Genomic DNA, 22,630 nt, shown 5'->3' with positions numbered 1-22,630 from the left:
TTGTGTTGACAATTTTCCCATGAAAATAGCAAACTTCATAAACAGAGAAATGTCAGACCGATTTTAAAGTCAACACGTTAAAAATAAATAATATTACAGCTGAATTTAGACTAATGGTTGCAAGAAAGGAAGACATGAATTCAAACAAGTTTTTTTAATTCCTTTTTTTTATAATTTTTTTTATATATATATAATTTTTACAGTCATTATGTAGGGCAAAGCTGTCTAAAGTATTTTTCTCATAGTAGACTGCTGGGGTACATTAGGAAATAGGCTAAAACAGTTCTGGGGATGGTTCCCAGTTCGTTAGAAGTCTGTTGCTCACAGTTACCAGAGATCATAAGTTTGACGCAAACCGCGGTTTGTCTCCCTCGGGCTCTGTGCTTAAGACTGTGGAAGAATCCCTTTGCAGAGGGGCTGTGGGCGGCATGGTCCCCCGGTTCGGGGGGATGACTCCTGAGGACATCTGTCGGAAGAGTGAGACATGCTGGGGGACAGTGGCCCGGCTGGCCAGGGGCATGCTGGGGCTGGGGGTGGGCTGCGGGAGGGAGGCGAGGGACTCCCCCACAGTGGGGTGAGGCCTGGCGATCAGGGTGGAGACCTCGTGGGGCAGGGAAGGCTGAGAGGCGGAGAGGGGCCGCACCTCCTGGGTCAGGTTGGTGTTGTGGACCTCGTTCTTCTGCGTGGCACCAGGCGGCTGCTGGCGTGCCTGCAGCTGCTGCTGCATGAGGGAGAGCTGCGAGGCAGTTGGCGAGATGTACTGGAAAGTTCGGCTGGCCAGAGGGCTCTGTACGGGTGGGCTGCAGGTGGCGGTGGTGTAGGAGCAGGGCGAGAGGATGATGGCTTGCTGGGGCATTTGCATGCTGGGCGAGGTGGAGTGCAGGTTTCCGTGAGAAAGGCTGCTCGCAGTGTAAACGGGAGGGGACTGCGTCCTGATGCATGACAATGAGGTGGCGGTGGACGTGCTGGAGTTCAGTGCAGGCATCTGCTGCAAGCTCACTGGGGCGATGGTCTGCACCATCTCTCTGTCGTGCTTCACAATCTGCTTCAAGATCTCATTCTCCTGGTTGTTGAAAACCCCGGTGTTGAGGTCCTTCTGGAACTTCTGCAGGAGGATCGAGTTCTTCTTCCCTTTACAGAGAGGCAGAAGAGTTAGCAAGCCTGACACGCAGGGGCAGATCCCCACTCTGACTTTGCATTTCAACCCCCATCACTGAGGGCTATATCGGCATTGTAAAAGCCTGAGCAAACATCAGGCTGAGCACTGGCCACAGCTCGGCAGTGAGCCCACTGTGATAAGCTGCGCCACACCGACCTCCCCAGGAGCCAGGGACCGAAGATCTCGCACCTTGCAGCGGAATGGTGCTGAGCCTCTCCAGGCACCGCTGCAGCAACTCATGCTGGCACGCAGCTCCTGACAGCTGGCCTCCATGCACATCCAGTTCCCCCTCTCTCTGCACCAGCACGGCAGGTTTTCATAACACCATTGTGCTCAAAGACACCTGAACTTTCTGTGCCTCTTCACTTGTAGTGCATTGCTATTACTACAATTATTCTGAAAATGTAACCATGGTAATTTACTGAAAAACAGGGTGGAAAAAGCCACCAGGCTCTGCATGTATAACGTCTTGCTCTCTCATTGCAAAATGGTTCTAATTTCCACTAAACAGTTACATAACCATGACCAGGTGACCCGCCTAGTGGATGAGGGAAAGGCTGTGGATGTGGTCTACCTGGACTTCAGTAAGGCCTTTGACACCGTCTCCCACAGCATTCTCCTAGAGAAGCTGGCGGCTCACAGCTTAGACAGGTGTACTCTGCGCTGGGTAAAAAACTGGCTGGACAGCCGGGCCCAGAGAGTTGTGGTGAATGGAGTTAAATCCAGTTGGCGGCCGGTCACGAGCGGCGTTCCCCAGGGCTCAGTTTTGACGCCGGTCTTGTTCAATATCTTTATCAATGATCTGGATGAGGGGATTGAGTGCATCCTCAGTAAGTGTGCAGACGACACCAAGTTGGGCGGGAGTGTTGATCTGCTCGAGGGTAGGAAGGCTCTGCAGAGGGACCTGGACAGGCTGGATCAATGGGCCGAGGCCAACTGTATGAGGTTCAACAAGGCCAAGTGCCGGGTCCTGCACTTCAGCCACAACAATCCCATGCAGCGCTACAGGCTTGGGGAAGAGTGGCTGGAAAGCTGCCTGGCGGAAAAGGACCTGGGGGTGCTGGTTGACAGCCGGCTGAACATGAGCCGGCAGTGTGCCCAGGTGGCCAAGAAGGCCAATGGCATCCTGGCCTGTATCAGAAACAGTGTGGCCAGCAGGAGTAGGGAAGTGATTGTGCCCCTGTACTCGGCCCTGGTGAGGCCGCACCTCGAATACTGTGTTCAGTTTTGGGCCCCTCACTACAAGAAGGACATTGAGGTGCTGGAGCGTGTCCAGGGAAGGGCAACGAGGCTGGTGAGGGGTCTGGAGAACAAGTCTTATGAGGAGCGGCTGAGGGAACTGGGACTGTTTAGCCTGGAGAAAAGGAGGCTGAGGGGAGACCTCATCGCTCTCTACAACTACCTGAAAGGAGGTTGTAGCGAGGTGGGTGTTGGTCTCTTCTCCCAAGTAACTAGCGATAGGACGAGAGGAAATGGCCTCAAGTTGCGCCAGGGGAGGTTTAGATTGGACGTGAGGAAAAATTTCTTTACTGAAAGAGTGGTTAAGCATTGGAACAGGCTGCCCAGGGAAGTGGTTGAGTCCCCATCCCTGGAGGTATTTAAAAGACGAGTAGATGAGGCACTTAGGGACATGGTTTAGTGGACATGGTGGTGTTGGGTCGACAGTTGGACTTGATGATCTTAGAGGTCTTTTCCAACCTCAATGATTCTATGATTCTATGATTCTATAAGTTATAAATATATCTGCCATTTAGCACATTCCCTGCAACTAATTATTAGACATTAGTAACCAGTGACCACTAGCTTGCAAGAAATCATCTTTTTAAATATTTGTGAATTAATATGATCTCATGGCTAATGTGACACCTGCTTATACAATAAAGACTGCTGTACGCTGTGTCCTGATGTTTGCTTGATGGCTCTCAGTGTCTGCAAGATGTAGACACTAGTCTGTGTCATCAGATGCATAGGAACACAATTGCACTTGATTGTTTCTTTTTTTCAGTAAAACAGTTCATATTTTATCTTTTGTCCTGTGTAGATTTCATATTGTAAACACAGCACTTCAGACAGGATTACTACTCCAAGAGCAGACTGGACTTTACTATTATTATTATTTAAGCACATATTACTTTGAGTTGGACTACATTTCCAGAGAGTCTTGAGAGACAAATTATAAGAGTTCAAAAAGACTTGAAAACATAAATTAATGCACTGAGTGTTCACAATCTGCAAAATACTAAAACAGGTCTATTAAATATTTGAAACCTGTATACATGTATGTAATTTCTTTACTCTTGCTATATTAAAGAAAACAAGTTTTCTTCCAAATCAGGATAAACAATTTTTTATGCATAGCTGCATTCTAAAATCAGTGTCAATAATGATGATCAGAGTGCACTTGTCCCGACCAAAGACCATATATTTTATCTAGTATGTCCTATTAGAGAGGTCCAGAATGTCTGGATGCACAACAGCAGACTTCACACACCCTGTTTTGATAATCTGCCATATCATTCTGCCTTTCACTTGGATATCGTTGGCCTGCTTTTCTGATTGCAAGCAGATCTCAGTAACGCCAGTGTGCAGCCATCAATGCTAGCAGTGCTCATGTTGTGAGGAAAACAAGAGCCCTGCTGCAAAGGATTAATTCACTTCAACAAACATGGGTTTTGTGAGTGCTGAGAGACTTCAGCTCTTCCCAGCATTATAGATGTCATCTGTAAACTATTTATGTAGGAAAATGTCATCCACTGCTCATGAAACTGCAATAAACCCTATGAATGCTGAGGGCAGCAAAAGAAATATATGGGATTAATAAATAATACTAATGATAATTAAAGTATACAAAATAATCCTCAGAGGACTATGAGAGATTTCTAAAATTCAAAGGTTTTTATTATTTAAAAGTGAGCTTGCAGAATTTCTTGTCTGGACATGTCTTATTCATAGATCAACAGAACATTTACTGCAGTGTAACAGAAATGAAACTTTTAAGAAGGATTTAATCTGGGCATTTTATCCTTCAACTCAAGGAAAAGAAAAGGTAGAAAGGTTTTAAGAATTCCAAATATGGAAAAAAAATAATACCTATCCTGTCAAGTCTATCAATTGCCACTGTTTCAAAGGCCCTTCTCATCATGGGGTACTCTTCCAGAACCTCATTGAAGTTGTCCACTGAGAGGGAATACAGGCGACAGTACGTGTCTGCTCGTACACTGGCAGTTCGACGGCCCTTGGTCAAAAGGCAAATCTCTGGGGAGAGAAAAATTCAACATACACAGGAAACAAAGAAGTTAGTGAACCCTGTGAAAATTAAAAGCTAGGAAGTGATTTAGTGCTAACAGTAGTCAGCAGCAATTTTTCTATTGCTGTTTACGCAAGTTTGCAGGGGCAATTCTGAAGGTGTTTGATTCTATTTTTGCTACTCTGAAAAAATAACTAATCTCCTTTAAGAGCCCTGCTTATAGGTTTTCTCAGCCTAGACACTGATTTTATCAGGCCTTTTTAAAAAAAAAATCTTCTTTAAGTTTTAAGAAATGATCCATCCGCTGTCAAACACAGCTTGCTGACTCAATTAACCCAAGTGATTCTATTGATTTTTTTTGAAATATTCAGCTGACATAATCATTCACCAGATTTACTAAACTAATTTAATACATGATATGACATTTGAATATAAGAACTGCTCTAAGAAAAAATGCTTCAAGCATGAAAATGCCTTCTGTTTCCTTGGGTTTTATGTCCTAGGTATTTTGGGAGAGTAACTTATGATTTTAGACTTTTTTTCCTCATTGGGCTAAACAACAGAACTCTTTTAACATCTGCTTACTCCATTTGATTAGTCTAGTAGACTTTCTCTGCAAGTGCCTCCAACAGGAATTCATCATTCTGGAACAGAGGAAACCAAAGCCATACGCAGAGTCCCAAGAAACAGCCCCAATCTTGCAACTGCTGATTCCTGAACCCGCAGGAAGAGGGTTACTGGATAAAGGCCAAAGTCAATGCCCGAGGCTTATAACAGCAAAACATATGGAGTAGAGTAAGAGATGCATAAATTCATCTTAGGGAAGTTTCCCAATAGAAGTCTTCAATATTCAGACATGTTATATAAGTCCTCATATGTTTGTAAAGTTGTCAAACTCAAAATATTGCTGATATGCCACTTTTTAAATGCATATATGATAATTCTGTTCTGCATCTTCACCCCTCTTTTCAATAAAGATTTACATTAGAAAAGCTTGTGAGGCTTAGTATTACTTAAAATAAAAGAATATTTAACACAGTATTACATAGAGTCAGTTAGAATTATTTTTCATTATATATTCCAGTTAGCTAAAAGTGAAGCTCTTTGCAGGAGACTTGAAAATTAAAAACAATTTGGAAGCTTCTTTCAAATTGTCTATCCATTCTTACCTATCTATCCATATTCCCTAAAAGGTAAAAATAAAATATGTTTTCTTTTAGATCACAACTGGTGTTTTATTAAAACATTCAAGTTATTTTATATTAAAATACAAAAAATTAAAAAGTCAGTTGCAAAAAGAAGTGTTTGAGTTGATCCCATTTTCAGGTTTGGGAATAAGAACACACTTAGAAATAGAAACAATTCTTGGGCTCAGGCAGGGTGGGAGATCATTTCCCTACCCAGTTCTAGCAGTTAAGAGCAGTGAGTTCATATTTGTCCATATTTAAATACTAGCAGTGGGCTAGGAAACTGTCTCCTACCCTGTTTGTATGTTTATCACAAACTATCATTCTCAATGAAGTGTGGAAATACAAATATTCTTCATTAACAAAAATAAAGGATTCTGCAGGCTTTACTTCAGATGTATAATGTGCTAGCATAGTTCTTTCTTGTTTTCTATGTCATTAACAAAATACATTTTGTATTAACCTAGAATGTAAAGAACCTGGATGTTTTTCAGTCTCATACTTCTTGTTGAAGAATTTCCACATACCACCTAACCCTGAAGGCTTAGGGGCTAAGATGCTTAAATAATAGTGGATAAATCAAAGTACATTAATGTGGGATCAGTACTAGTATTGAATGTATTTAAACCCCAACAGCTTTGGGGAGAATTTAGAGACTAATGGCTATTGTAAGAGTCTTGACATAATGTCCCTCACAAAATGTGATGCCCATGAAATAATGACAGTTTACTGTAAAGAGCCAGCCAGGTCAAACAGAAGTCAATCCTTTCCTCTTCCATCCCCTAGCTCAGCCTGACCCCTTCTCCTTTGATTGAGCCCACTGCATTTTGGTTACAAGAGTGAGAAGGACATTTTGCCCAAAGGGAACAGTTAAATGCAGCAAATGACTGCTCCATTTCCTAAGTTTTACAATACATGGTTGAATTTATAGATAACTTAACTAGCTGGAAAATCTGTGTGACTAATGATCACCTCTTGATTTTCAACTTTCTTCACTTAAAATTGCTGCAAACAATACTGAAGACATAAGGAGGTGTCTTCTGATGTGCTCAATAAATAAATATACTTGAGTCTAAAAACATCACATGCCAAAACAAACATTGACTATGGATCCCAAGCAGTCTGAAGAGTGTAAAAAAAAATGGAGAAAGTACTGTTTTCATCTTTATTAATCTAGAACATTGTATTTTAGATTACTTCAATAAGAAGGATAGGAAGAAACCATAAGAAATAATGCTAGATTTCATCACAGGACAATGGGACCATGGAATTCATGGATGTTACTGCAATAAATATCATTACTTTTTCCCCTTCTTTCCTCTTCCATTATTCTTGTCAAGTAAGGAGAATGGAAAGAATCACTGTGTAAACTATACATCATATTCTGCAAACCCTGTCAGCCCACAACTTATGGTTGAAGAGCATCTTTTTGGAAGATTAATAACCATAATAGTCTTCTAGTTAGATATGACAATAAAGGATGGGTCAGAAAAGATATGAGAATTGTCCCAGAGCTTAGAAACTGATCAGGGAGTGCCACTGTGGAGCCTGACTGCTCAGGAAGCAGGGAAAGCTTCATGTTCTCAGCTCCAGTTGAATGGTCTCATTCAAAAGATTAACTACATCCTTCTGACAGAAAAAGTACCATGTGATGAACACCCATAAAATGCATTTCCAGCAATGTTTCTTGACTGATTATAGTTGTATTATAGTCGCTGATACATCATCTATATTGCTTTGTTATACGTATCAATAGTATCATTTGTACTCTGGCCACAAGACTAATGTGCTTGTTAATTGTATGTGTTCTGCATTTCATCTATTAGGTATTTGTTTGGAACAAACTCTCAAGCATAATAAGACATAATATATGAAATCTCATTTACTTGGACCGGAGAGCAAGAACAGAGAATGCCAAAATGTGTTCCCATCAAACACTTGTGTTCCTTTAAATAAATCAAAGTAATTTAAAATAAATAAATAAATAAACAATAGATTTCATGAAGAGAACAAAGTAATGAAAATATCCATGATACATTTAAAATGAGTCTTAGTGGCATCAAGTACACCAGGTGCCCTCAACAATTATGCTCTCCTTGACGTTCAATTGATTTAAACGGACTATGAAATACAAACAATAGCACAGGAGTGTGCAGTGAAACACAAAGGGCACAGACTATTTTCAAAGAGCTTGGACAAACAAGGTTCTTTATTAGCATAGAAAGAAAGCGGTGGCAGCATATTACTCACTAATATTCCCATCTGCGGTTGGCATGGTGCACTGCCTTCATGCTGACACTTTCAAAGTGTCAAAAGCTTTATCTTTCCTTTCCAAATGTAAGAATGTCTTCAGTTCCAATTAATAATTATGTATTAGGCTACAGTGAACCTGTAATTCAACTCAATGCAAGTTTTACTTTAATTATTTAATCCCTTTGGACAACTGTTCCCTAGAACATTCTGAAACAAATGTCAATCACTGCACTAATGAAAAATGACTATTTGAAAGCACTAAACAATGCTAAAAACATTAATTTGTTCTTACAGTCCATATTTAATACAAATGCAATTAATTTATCTGTGAAAATCACAATTTGTGTTCTGCTAGCATAAGATCTTTTCCACAGAACAATACAGCTCTCAAAAGAAAAGAAAGTTGCTGTTATGAAGAGTTAGAGAGAATTACCTAAACCTGGTAGTTTTGGGAAACGTGCTCTGAAGACTTACAGGACTTGCTATAAAAAGGCACGCAAGCAAAAAAAAAAAGAAAAGGGCTCAAATACCATGTAGTTTTTGCTGTCAAGACATTGAACTGAAACCCACAATAATAAAAGTTTGAAGCAAAGCCTGTTCTGAAGGTTATAATTATAATAATCAAAACTGATCAACAATATATCAGTTGCACACATACATGGCAGTATTTCAGTAGGAGCATCAGGTTCAGTTTTTGGAACACCATGAATTTCTAAAGAAGCTTGACCATATCTGTATCTTGTAAAACAGGGGACATGTAGATTGTATTTTATTATTTCATTAATGTGACAAAACACTCTGGATAGGAAATTCTACATACCTAAAAGACAGCACTAAGGAAGACTGATTTCGGGAAAACCTGAATGAGTGAAGGTGAATGACACAACCCATAGGATGACTCTTAAAGAATTAGGATTAGTAGGCCTTTTGTAAGGGGCACAGTTTTGGTACCAACTGAGATCACTGGACTATATCAATATGCCACTGTAGGTGCTAATTTTCCCCCTCCCCTGTTGCTATGTGATTCCTAAACATTTTTTTCTTTAAGAAAATAACTGGGGATGTGGGAGCAGTTCACCTCTAGCACCATTTGTGATGTTGCATTGCTTTCTTAGTCTTTGCTGGATTGGTACATGGACTGGCTACCCTAGCAATAATTTCCTGTTTCCAATTTATATAGACCTATGAAAAACCTTTTTTTCCTCTGGGAAGCAGTACAGCTTAGCTGACAGTGTGGCACCTATCCATTAACTGCCAGTTCATTTTCCATATAAATTATACTCCAGATGTAATTACTCAACTTTCTATGTCACATTAACATTTGACTAGAGATTGAGAAACTTAAAAAATCAAAATAACAATATAAAGTTGCCTTGAAGACAAAATGTGTCCACAAACAGATAAACTGTGCTGATAAAGGAAACAGTTATGAGTCAAATAGTCAGGTGGTTTATTAAAAGATATCAAACTGGTCCTGTCTCCATGGAACATATTTCTTAGCTTAGGATGGTATATAGTAATATGTAGAAAATTAATACAATGAATTATTATCGTATGCACAGCTTTGTTTTGCAAGAACACAAAGACCAGAATGAAAGCAAAAGTTCACTTTACTAGGTGCAGGAATTAATTTTTTGTAGTAATGAATAAGTTAGTTAACTAGTATTTTAGCCATGTAGTACTCTCCATATTAAAATCAAGTAAAAATAACTAGCAATTTCTATGCATTCGTGAACTACAGCAGTTTATTAAGTGCTCTGTCCCCTTCCAAAGCTGTAACAGGTTTCCTATCATCTGTCAGATTCAACATTACAGGATCTAATGAAGTGTCCTTCCAGCTGAGGATAGCTGACTATTGCTTTAGTTCCTCAGCAGGAAACTTTTTATCATGTAGCAGGTGTATACATTGCTGTGCAAATGGGCAAGCAGCTATTCAGACCATCTGGTTACTTTCAGCAGCAGAAGATGGAAAATCAAAGCAATTCAAAGGCTTGGGTCAGTTGGTCTAATGTATTTGGGAATGTTTTATGAGAATGGGACAGTGGATTAGAATATTGTTTATTTTATAGAGAGCAATGAGTTACTAAACTATTATAGACAGAACTTAGATGTATGACAGCTCTTTGCATCCCCCCATGCTTGCGTGCCTTTTTATAGCAAGTCCTGTAAGTCTTCAGAGCACGTTTCCCAAAACTACCAGGTTTAGGTAATTCTCTCTAACTCTTCATAACAGCAACTCTTTGGCACGGTGCTAAGATCAATAGTTCTTGATTTCCTTCAAGCTACTGAAGTTGTCCGCTGACCAGAAACTAGCTAACAGGCACCTTCTTGGTGTGCCAGTCACAGGAAGGGACAGTAACCTTCAACCTGGTTGAAGGTTATGTAGATTGTATTTTATTATTTCATTAATGTGACAAAACACTCTGGATAGGAAATTCTACATACCTAAAAGACAGCACTAAGGAAGACTGATTTCGGGAAAACCTGAATGAGTGAAGGTGAATGACACAACCCATAGGATGACTCAACTCTGCTCCCAGCTTTACAACAGGTAATGCGAGTGATATTTTTTTCTTTAGCAAAGGACTATATAAACTTCAAGCAATTAAAAAAAAATCAATAAGCTTCTTGAGAAATGGAGAATCCTTCAGAAATGAAGTGATTTCCCAGTTCCATGTTGACTTAACCATCTCTAATACAGAATACAGAGAGAAGCTGTTTCATATGATAAAAATGTGATTGCTTTAACATATACTTTTCTATGTCTGTCTCCTTTTTCTTTATTAAACTCTGGAAAGCATCAAATACATCTATCTTTAACTATTTTTTCTAACTTTTTAACATATTCTTTTTATCTTTCAATATATTATCATTAGTGCACAAAATGGAAAACCCAGGGATATGCCGCTTTTTGTTATAGACACTGAAATGACTAACACCAAGTCTTATGATTAGTCAGAATGTAACTTACACAAATTAAATGAGTTTCAGTAATTTATTTTCTCCACAATAATAATTAAATGCTATGCCAGATAGCTGTGTGGATTTTGTTTTGCAAAACAGTATTTACATTCTGTCAAGACTGTGGAGGGGGGGGGGGGAAGCAATTCATATCCCCCAAATCCATATCTATGGAGTGGATTAAATGAAAAGGCTCAGGTAACACTTAGCTCTGAATTCAGTCCTATATTTACAAAACTTTAAAATATAGTCACTGCTCAACAAGAACATTACCGCAGCAAAGGAGTGAATTTAAGGAGGAAGGAAAATGGATACAATTACTGCCTTTTACAGCCAGGTTTGTAATCTGGACTGTCCAAAAGAAAGGTATGCAAAACCTACATCTTTTCCCACCTTATTTACACTAAATATGGAATTGCAGACAAGACAGCTTGAGTTTGTCAAAGTGAGCAATAGCAGACAGTGCCTGTATGACCTCTTCATTTAAAACCTGCCAACAACAATTGTCTGTAAAGTTGCTTTCAGATATCCGGGCTCATCAACCGGAGAGAGGGTTCATGAAGGAGGCCTAGATAGACTGCTGAGTAGTTACTATTTTGAAGACGGACTGAAAATGGCCAATTACAATTAAGGGTCCAAAACAACTTCCTTAAGGCCTCAGTTTCAGTCTCCTGTCACTTTTGAACTCTTTACCTAAACCTAATTTAAATGTAACTATTTATGATAGCTGTTGCCCTTATATAGTCATCCTATTAAAAAAAAAAAAGAAACCAGGTCAGTTTCTTTCACATTTTTATTGCCTGTTTTCAGTAATTTGATATTTCTGGCTCTGAAGACCCTGACACGAGCTCTCAGCATGTTCATTGTGTTTTTTTTTTTTTTAAATTATTTAATTTAACAGGGCAAATAAAAGAAATAGAAAATGTGCCCTATCCAGTAAGGTTGAAATTGTCAACTTTTTAAACAGAAAAAGATTAGAAAAAGGTGAATTACATCCCTATTAATATAGCAATTAAAAATGCAAAAGTTTATCTCATTCAGTAAGCTAGAGACTCATGCTTACTTACTTGTGTCATTGCAAGTTAGGAACATGATTCTTGTTTGCAAATACCTGTCTCTCCTTGCCAGCACCCTTACTGGCTGAGATAATTTCTCCATCATGAAGATATGTCATATATCTGAAGATAGGAAGAGAATGAAATGTGGACTGAAGAGAACATTTGCTTCTATGTTTGAGGATGACATAATGATACAGTGTAATAGCCAATAAATAATAATAGGGTTTTTAGTCTTCCTGAGGTAGGAAATGGTCAGTAGGACAAAGAAATAGATAATAAGGGATATCAGCACCCCCCACAAACAGTATTATACTGATCCCTTTCATTCAGAATGTTATCCTTTGGACACAATCACATTTGGAAAAAGGAGGTTTTGTCTCCAAAGCCTCTCTGAAACAAGAAGGAACTTTCAAAACAGACGAGTTGGAAGCAGCTGGAGACAGGTATCCATGATAGGCATTTCATAACCATTTTCCTGATCTAAAATACAGGTGAAAGCTGATTAGGTCTTTTGCTATATTTCTTTCCATTACTCTTTTCCCTAAAGGTCTCCCTCCAAAGCCCTCATTTGCTTAACCTTTGTGTATATATGTCAAATGTTTGGTAGAGTAAGTGGTCTAATTAGAGAGGTTCTATTCTTATTTTTTTCTAATAGCATTTCTAATTGGCAGAGGTACATTTATTTCATTGGAGATAGCACAAATTTCCTGGGGAAAAAATTATTCTTTGAAAAGAATTGCCTAACTTTCATTGACCCAAACTTTGATAGGATTTATAGAGGAATACTTATTTTTTAAAAACAAAGTCTGCTAACAGGTGAGCAACTTTTCATATTTATTTAGGGTTTGTCAACAAGCCTGAAAGTATGTGCCTTTCTTTGACCCAAATTTGTCTTTTATGCCACCTAGCTATAAGAAGCCCATTTCTTGAAACAACTCGTGTTCTTATCAGTCCATTTCCTTGAATAAGGTTTAATACACTACTTGATAGCAGCACGGAGAAAAGCAGTGTGATAACATGCTATTAATTTGGATGTTTTGAGACTTACTCAGAACAGGCCTCATTATTTCCATGTGAAATTCATTAAAACACCTTGGCAGAGCCTTTAAAATATTATCTACTGTGATATAAGTAAATGTTGATACAGAAAAAGACATTTCAGGCATATATTGATTTTCAAGGCGTGTTTGGATGCAATAAGCCAATCCATTTTAGCCATTCTCTAATGACTTGTAGTTTTTTACAAGACTGATATGTAATGACTTTTTTTAAGCCCTCATATTTCCCATAAAGTTAATACTGATACACTATTAAGCATATTTCAATGTAATATGCTTTATATATATTGACAGTATAAGTTAATTCTTTTCAGAAAGGTTGTTAGTCATAATTACTTTTACATCAAGAAAGACAGCCAAATATACATGGTTAGAATACAATTGCCTTTATAAAAAGTGGCATGTTATCTGCCCAGAGACATTTTATGTTCCATCCTGACCTGCCTTTTTTTTTTTTCTGTCTGAAGGTACTGCAAATAGCTGTGGCCAAGTTTTCATGACTAGAGCAAACAGAGGCAGCAACATTTCTTACATCCTGCCTATTTTCTCTTCTTAACTCAAATTCTCCTGAGAAAGCTCTGATAGAAGAGAACAGATAGAAGAGAAGCTTAGAATCATTATATAATAAGAGAAATGCAAGTCTTTATTTTATCTTCAATGCTATTTATAACAGAGCATCCATATATTTTTATTCTATTTTAATGAAGTGTTCTTTCTACCAAGAGAGACTAAGATAGTCTATTTATTATCTTTTAAAAACTCATAATTTGGATTATATTAATTTAATTTTCATATAAAAAAATTAAGCTTAGATTCTAAGATAATGTGCCTAAGTACAGATTCAGCTTTTATACTGGCTGGGTCAAAGTCCAAAAGTGACTTTGTTCCATTCATTTATGCCTACTTTTGTTCAGATGGATGCCTGTTCCCTTTTGAAAAAAGCCACTTAGTTCCTTATGTATTCAGTGTTATGCTCTTGTCATCTTGAGTTTGGCAAACAATAACAGTTACAAATTAGACTATTCAACTTGAATTTAAGTGGACTGTAAAAATATTGCACTTCATTTTTTTCCATTAAATTATTAAACAAATGATCAGAGACTGTCAGTTCTGAATTAAATATTTAGATTAAATATTTAATCTAAACTCAAATATTTAGTTTAAATTCTACTGTGTAAAAGTGAAGGTACTTGCAAAATCATCTTCTGGTTTATCTGTGTTGGTCACTTCAGATTTCCAATCTATACTGATGTGACATTTTGCTTGTGTCTAGTATAGACACTCTTAGGTATAAAGACTAAATTTAAAATTATTTATATTATTCATGAATTCACAGAATTATAATTATATTTTGGGTTGAAGACTATGTTATTTAGATACCAGGAATTATTATTAGCATTATTATTAACATTGTTAAATATACATTTTAGGTTTTGCTAATTAATAAAACTCCTAAAACCAAATCCACTTCTACCTTCTAGCATTGCAGAGTAAGTTATTTTCTTTCTAACTTCTTTAAAAGTCTCTTAGACTTTTAAAAAGAATAAATAGCAAGATGTTCTTCTGACTGCATAGTATTTTCTATATAAAATATGGTGTCAAAAGAACAACATAATGCAGAACAAGGAATTATGCTATACCATGAGGAAACTGTATCCTCAAAATGGCAGACTAGTCTGTACCAAAAAGACATTTCATTTTTAGGACCTCTTGCAGACAATACTTTTAGAAAAATGGTTTATACTGTTCACCTGAAAAGTATTTTATGAATGAGTTGGTAAGGAGATCTGGAGATCCTGCTCCCTTAAAGCATTTAATTGTGTACTTGCCATTAAGAATGTGAATAATCACACTTCAGGGAGGCTACTTATAATTAATTATGTATTTCAGCGTGGTGCTGGATTGGAGTCATTATTATGATGACTAAAGGAGCCCTAAGAGCCACACGTGGAACCAATTGAGTAAGAGGAAGGGAATTGTTGGAAAGGAGTTCTTTTACTAAAACCAACTTCTCTTTAGTTTATTAAACTCCTGCATGTTTGTTGTTGCTATTAATCATGAGACATTTTGAATCACCAACATATATAATATTATTATGGAGTGATTCTGATATCATTCACTCCAGCAAAAATCAGAATTGCCTCATATCAGTGGTATTACACCAGTTTATACCAACGTATATTGGTATAATGTAAATTAGATTAGTATTAGGTTTATTAGATACATTATTATTTCTGCTCTGTAAAGCCTCAGTAAATGAAATATGCTTCTCTATAAGCAAAAGACTCATATTCTTGTGCTTCATCTGTAAAGACTTCAAAATCTTTGCTTTTTACCAATTTTATGTGTCTAGTGAGGAAGAAATACGCAATCTGTTCACTAATTCCTCCTATCACAAGAAGCCTTGGAGTAATTTCTAATACAATCATCTGGTACTCAGAGGAAAAGGTTCAGTAGGACTGAAACCTGGCAATTTCCTCCCTACCATTTACTACTGGGATTATAGCATAAATGAGTTTGAAATACCGATGTATTAAAGAAGAGAAACACAAATATGTACTGAGACAGACAAAAAAATTGGGGAGGTCTCATTCTCCACTGGTGTGTACTTAACAAAGACTTTACATTTTCAGTATTGTAAATTGAAAATACTCAAAACCATGGACCAGATGACAAAAAAAAAAAAAAAATTAGCCATCACAACATCCTCAAAATGCATTTGCTTACATTTTTCACCTGCCTCCCAATTCTTTTTCTCTGTCCCAGGAAGGCTGAATTCAAGTGTGTTCATATCAAGCTTACAATTCAACTTAGCTGCAAACACACATGCAGTCAGGTTTCCCTACTTGCTGTTCAAAAGGGATAGGTGTAAGCACCTTCCCGCTCCCTTTCCAGCTTCTGAAGGTTGCTTTACGCTTGTTCACACATTCTCTTGCCCCTTGCATTTTCTTCCCTTTCCCATCAGTCTCATGCCCACGATGTCCCCCTGCACTCACAGTTCCTCTGTCTCATATTTCTTTGCACCACACACAACCTGACTCCTACCCACACAGTCCTCTCTCTGTTGACCTCCATCTCGCTCGCCACACTCTTCTGACCTCCCCTATGGTTTTGTTCTATGTGTTAACATAGTCTACCTTCTCCTGACTGTCCACTCTCTCCTGACATTCTTCATTCACATTTTACTCTTCCTGCCCATCCTACAGAAGCAGCTAGAAGGAGAAGGTTATAATTTTCATTGAGGGCAACCTTGTTTCCCCTTGTATGAAAACCGTGTCAGTCTCAGTGGGAGAAGTTCCATTCTCTTTTATTTGTAAAGAGAAAAGACATATTTACTGCTTTGCTGAAAGTAGCAGCAATCCCATTCCTAATAATGGGGACGTGGAAGATATTTTAGAAAACAGGGTAAAGTGAAAGAAGACATCAAAAATCCATAGATGTTTAGGAAAAATGAGTATTGCGGTATTTCCTCAAAAATAACAAGATATGGTCCTGAAGAATCCTATGAAAGCAGCTATAGAGTATTAAAATCCTGGAATTCTCCACTGGCAATTGTGGCTTACATAATTTCACTGATGCAGAAATGAATATATAACTGAGCAATATAGTGAAAATTAGCATCATGTATTCTTCATTGCCTAATTCCTTTCCCTTCTGTAAAAACTCACACAAGCACACCATGTAAGGACAGGGATTCTAAGTTAAGGCAATAAAAAGTTACTGTTTTCTTTAAATGTCAGTAAAAAGAAAAGGAAAATGGATTGTCCTGAATCTTTATGAAACAATCCTTCCACTGATCCATGTCTGTTCAAGACATAACTTATGGCACTCTAAAACATTTCCTCTGTGGTCATTACTGAAAGGTTTGAAAGAACATAGTCAACCTCAAATCACACTTTTTTCCTGAACATATTTATATATCTATTTTGTTATTCCAATAATTGGGGGACATTGTTTTTTGGTATGTTGACTGCAGATCTGAGGGAGTGTAGACTAGTCAGTATTTCTCACTTGCTCCCTTACATGTTTTGTGTATTCTGTCGAAGGGGAAGTGGGGGTGAGGGTAGGGGGGTACATGGCCTAGGGAAAAGGATAGTACCAGAAATTACTTTCAAATTCATACTAGTACTTGAAGTAGATATGTAGGATGATAATATCCTTCAATTAGGATATTGAAGGACAAAAAAACTTGTTGGGATCAAAATTAGCATCCTACACACTGCTGGACTAAGTAATGCTCCTGCACACAAAGTTCAAGAAAATTAGATTTATGAACACACATGAAGGTTAAGGAATAGGATGCTCTTCCCACAGGAATACCAATGAACAAACCACAGTATCTCTGTGGCTACTGTCTTGTACTTACTCCTTCCCTCCAGAAAGGAGAAACCAGTGAGCACAGATGAGGAAAGAGGCAGACAGTAATCAAGCCCAGATCTATGGAGGGCTCTCTAGAGTCACCACTCTGCACCTCCCTCAAAAATCAACGTAAAGCAGAGGTGAAATGTAGCCCAATTAATCAATTCCATTGATGGTTATCCAGGCACGTTCTTTTTGAGAATTTCTAAGCAATTGTAAGGTTTATCTAGTTTCATGTGTGACTTATAACACCCAGATCCATAGGGAAGCCTGTTTTTTAATTAAGAACAAAGATCAGGCAAGAGAATTTAAATGTTTGGCAGCATCTCAGTCTTCAAACCTCCAGCTGTTTCCTCTCTTTATTACTGCAACTTTCAGTTTTCCAGGCTCACTCTCCCAACAGTCTCCATTCAAGCCTCTCCCAAATACTGCTTTGGCTCTTGTTAAATCACGGCTTTCACACTAACCTCCAGTTCTCCAACAACTCCAGGGTGTCAGAAGTTTTCTATTAATACAATGTTGTCAATACCCAAACATTTTAAATATTGTAAGTTTGATAAACATTTTCCAAATCCAAGGTGGGATGTCAGTGAAACCCTCCATGAGTTCTCAAGACAAGACTGCGTCTCCAGGGACGCTTCCTGAATCTCCCCAGAGCCAGGGCCCCTGGGAAACCCAAACTCTGGGACATACCTGACATCCAACAGTTTATCTCTGAGCTGGGACTGTGAACTTCCAATTCATAAGACATTTAAAAATTGAAAAAAGATCCATTTAGGTATGGCATACCTCTCCCACCTGTGTGTCCTTCCCTTGCTTGTGAGAGCACAGGTGTTGATATTGATTTATTGGGTCACAACTGGGAGCTATACAGTTGAAGTTGAAGTTATAAGCTGCAGCTTCTTAATTGGTATCTCAGCCTCAGACTTTGCATGTCTCCATTAGGCAAAAAAAGAGGTTATTGGTCTTAGGATTTGAACAAAGGCTTATTCTTCCAGCTTGTTATTATTCCACTGTGCAGCATTTCTTGTGTCTGCTTTGGTCAGGAAGCTTTACTCGGATTCTGATATACATTTCAGGGAAAGAACATCTCCAGAGAGAAGAGAATATTAGAATTTTTTTTTCTGCTTTGACAAACCAAACCTTTTCAATTCACAGTTATCCGATGTGCAGCTTGTTTCCTCTCTTTTCAGCTGCAGTCAAATAGGTATTTCTTCTCCAGGGTCTGAAACCCTCTTCTGGGAATTCACAATGCTATATGGTATTCTGTTAAAACAGATCTGAATCACAACACTTTGGATCTCAGGGCACTTCCTTTCTCAGGTTCTTTCTCCCTGTGTCCTGTCCTCTCCCTCTCCCTCTCCCTCTCCTCTCCTCGTTACATCAAGCAGCAGCTATTATCTCCCATTTGCCCCAGCAGCTGTTAGGGTTTGGATGCATTTGCCCCTATTTTTGCACTCCTTGTCTCATCCCAGCTGCAGTTTAGATTAACAAAACCGCTTTGGTATGCAGTGTAATAAGTTCTTGTGGTGTCTGGATATTGCAAATAGCTTATTTTTTGTCTGCATTCCTGCTAAGAAGGGTATCAGATGAACAGGATGAGCTAAGTAGTTGTTTGCACTGCAACAACAGGCTGACAGTTATGTAAAATACTTTCATGTCCAATCTCCTCTGATCCTCTGCTGGTTCAGAGGAGTATTATGGCCAGATTCAGCACACAGGCTCTTGCAAACTCATTTTCATAAACTAGGGCACTGCTAAGCATAGAGAAGACCAGGACCAAGGTTGCTCTGTTTCTTCATCCTCAGCATTTACCTTTTCTTTCTCCTTAATCTCCTGTCTTCAGCATCTACAGTTTAAGCCCGTGGGATAAGCACAAGACTTCTTTACTGAAGTGCTTCTACAAATACTGTTACAAATCACCTTGCAGAGGCTACTGCAGAGTGACAAGGCCTGCTGGCCAGATCAGTAGGAGTTGCTTTAGCGTATTATTCTAAAATGGGATTAGTTAAGTAACTCTATAGCCCAATTCAAACACTGAGTCCAATTCAGTTTTCTAAGCTTCCCACTTCTGTATACCAGCTAAATGCCACTGATTAGGCTTTCAATTGAACATTTTCTGAAAGGCTTTTGACTCAGTTATGGAATAATTCATGGGATTCAACAGAAAATTAATACAATAACCAACTAACTGTAACCATCATTGGCAGTAGTGGTACATGCAAATGTTCAATCAGCTTCTGGAAACCAGCCTTGCTACTGCTCACAGAAGCAGACACCTATTCTATTGCACAAAGACAATTTACAGTCACAAGGAACAACATTTTCATACCAGTCAATTATTATATGTAAAAAAAAAAGATTGTTTTAATCCAAATATAAAAATTCAGATGTCTTCATCTAAATAAAACCCTATTTTTCATTAGGATTACCAGATGAATTTAATTTGGATTAAAATTCATGTCTGTTTTTTATTAATATACATCTGTTAGAGAGCTATCTAGTCATATAGTTTCCAGTTTCTCATAGTATATACTGGAAGGATAAACATTGCTGTGTGCTAAAATTCAGTAAAAAAGCACTAATAACAGCCTGAAATATTCATGAAGAATACCAAACTATCCCATATAAATAATGGTCTTTTAACCACAGTCTAATTTTGTGATTCTTACAGTGATTTTTACCTTTTAGAAGTACTTTACATTTATGACTCAAAATTTGCATCCCTTTTTAAAGAAGATGAATCCTGCTTCTTTTACCTTTAAATAGCTATAAAATTACTATGGAAATTATTACATTTTTATTGAAATACTGTCTGTTAAATAACAGTGCTCAATTCAAAGTAACTTGAAAATTCAGGAAGGTCATTCTGTATCTTCAGTAGCTATCCTTGCAACAGTAAGCAGAATCTGAATGTCTTATTCAGAAATATTTTGTGCACTCTTCACCGCAATTGGAATTATCTAGGCAAAAGACACGCAGTAGACTTATTCTGATGTCTCTATGTGTCTGATATCTGAACATGTTTTATTCTAGTGCATTCACTCCAATGTTATAATTAATTTTTTCCTACTCACCCCCAAAGTAAGAGCCATCTGTCAGCTTCAGCTCCTTGTTGGATTTGGTGATGACACCAGCAACACCATGCTGAATGAAATACATCTTTTTACCCACAGCCCCTTCTCGGATAATATAATCACCAGGTTGGAACACCTCAAATCGCAGTTTGCTTAGCATGGCAGTCACAAAATTTGGGTCTGCATTAGCAAAAAGAGGCATTGTAGCAACCAGCTTCCGACAATTGAAGTTGACAATCTCCTAAATGGGAAGGAAACATAATGATAATAATGATCAGCAAATATATACATTATGATGGGCATTGAGAAAAGACTTTCTGCTTTCTTCACAAATAAGTTCTTTATGCTCTTATTGGACTTTTCTGTGTTTCTTTCTGTGCCTAATTTTTTAATCTTTTCATTACATTTTAATCTGTTTCTACTGAAGTGATTGAAACAAGAGTGCAATACTGATTTGTATTACTGAGGTCAAAGGTTGTCTTCTTCAGGTGATTTTCACATTATTTATTATTTCCCTTGGCTTTTAAGGGAAAAAAGATGACAGAAAGATAAAAATAAAATAGGAATTACACTGGTTGACAACAAGATTAGCTGCTGCAATAACTATATTAAGTGATAAAAGTTATGCAAGCAGAAAGTTTAGCCCTGTGTTTTTTGAAACATTACACCAGTAACATCTTTCTGATTGGAACAACTGCAGTGGTAATATAAATGCACATTATAGTTAGCTGCAGGACTAGCTGAAATCAACAGGAAAATTTCCTTCCCAGAATTGAATTCATCTTATAGACACTGAGGCATACATTCCTGCCCTTCAAAGAAATGCATATACAGTAAACCTTTATATGCAGAAAGCACTACTATTTTCCTAAGACTGCTAGAGGCCTTAAGGGCGTCTCCCACCAAGAATATTTACGTTTACAGAGCCAACTATGAGCACATCTACATGAAAGTATTAGTACCAAAAAGCTATAAATGTCCTATTTGCTTTAAATAAAAAAATGAACAATTCCTGAAAGAATTTCAAGAATTTCAAATTGTTTCAAGCTAATTCTTGCAGACCTTACTTTGTCTTAGGAAAATGAACATGGTCAGTTGTCATACAGATTTAACAGTGTATTGAAGAACTGGGACTAATCAGTATTAGACATGAAGAGGGGCTCAGGCAGGCAACATCTACTGAGTTAGCAACCCAAACATGACAGGAAGAGCATATATGATCATCTGTGCACAGAGAAGAAATAAAAGAAAAATACAACCAGCAGTCACTTAACTGCTTTGGAAAGCTAAATATTATTTCAGTGTCAGAGGAGCATCCCTAGCATTTCTTATACCAAGAAAACCCTTCGTGATTGATGTAAAGGAGACATCCCACCTACCAGTGCTCTCACCTCCTTGACTGAGGCCCCTTGCACTCCTGCTGGATGTTGCTCTTTCAACTTTCCATGCATCTGCTGTCTCATACTTACATATCTCATATATCCCATGCAGCCTGCTCTCTGGGCAGCAAGTTCAGATATGCTTGTTCAGACAAATTCCTTCCTTCTCCTCCCACCCCCACCATCTGATATCCTGCTTGCAGACATGATGGGAAAGTTCAGCTAATTCCACAGTATAAGCATCAAAACCATAATGGGTTCTTGAAATCAGTCCACTTGCATCTGGGAAGGATGTGGGAATCTCCCTTTGAAGGGAAGCCATTGGCTACTGAGGCAATTAATAGGCATGAGCATGATCTGAAAGTGAAGAAACAACTGCCTTTCCCAGAGAAATTACATCCTTTCAAAATAAATCCAGTGGAACCTGGAAAAATAATGTGAAGCAAAATGTCTCACCAGGCGCCTGGGAAGCAGAAAGCTGTTATCTCCAGCAATGTCTTATTTTCCATTAAAAAAAAAAAAAACAAACAGGGCAAAATTACTTCCTTGTGCTACTCCTAGGATAGACTTATGATATCTTCTGACAATCCCACAAGAAAGTGTCATTATATAATGGCAAGGTGGAAACAGAAGTATCTGTAAGCGGAAATGAACATTGACTCAACAAAGAGCAGTGCAGTGATTCTCTTTAACCTTGGTCTCAATAGCATCACATCTCTATACTTAGATAAGTATAATATCTTTTTTCCTCTGGAATGAACCAAGGAGATACAAAAAATATATAATTTTATAAAATTATAATTTAATGCAGATTTAATTTCAGAATTATTGGGTTAGAGTGAATGAAGAGTAAGATGCTACATCTTTGAAGTCAATCACTAAACTCCAATTC

General features: G+C 37.9%; 1 protein-coding gene across 2 annotated transcripts in view; it reads right to left on the bottom strand.

The window, feature by feature from the left end:
* Window positions 1-222: 222 nt before the first annotated feature.
* The window catches only part of LOC143171899 (potassium/sodium hyperpolarization-activated cyclic nucleotide-gated channel 1-like), a 211,609-nt gene continuing 189,201 nt past the window's right edge, over window positions 223-22,630 (bottom strand). For both annotated transcript variants that reach the window (XM_076361067.1, XM_076361068.1), the window contains 3 exons: window positions 20,360-20,600; window positions 4,250-4,414; window positions 223-1,131 (listed from right to left, as the gene is read on the bottom strand). In XM_076361067.1, coding sequence (XP_076217182.1) covers window positions 338-1,131; window positions 4,250-4,414; window positions 20,360-20,600 — 1,200 coding nt within the window. In that variant the 3' untranslated portion in view covers window positions 223-337. The remainder of the gene's footprint in view (window positions 1,132-4,249; window positions 4,415-20,359; window positions 20,601-22,630) is intronic.

The sequence above is a fragment of the Aptenodytes patagonicus genome, chromosome W, assembly GCF_965638725.1.
Source record: "Aptenodytes patagonicus chromosome W, bAptPat1.pri.cur, whole genome shotgun sequence".
In the NCBI taxonomy this organism is placed as follows: domain Eukaryota; kingdom Metazoa; phylum Chordata; class Aves; order Sphenisciformes; family Spheniscidae; genus Aptenodytes; species Aptenodytes patagonicus.
Note: the sequence above shows the minus strand (reverse complement) of the source record. Positions and strands in the feature narration are given on the sequence as shown.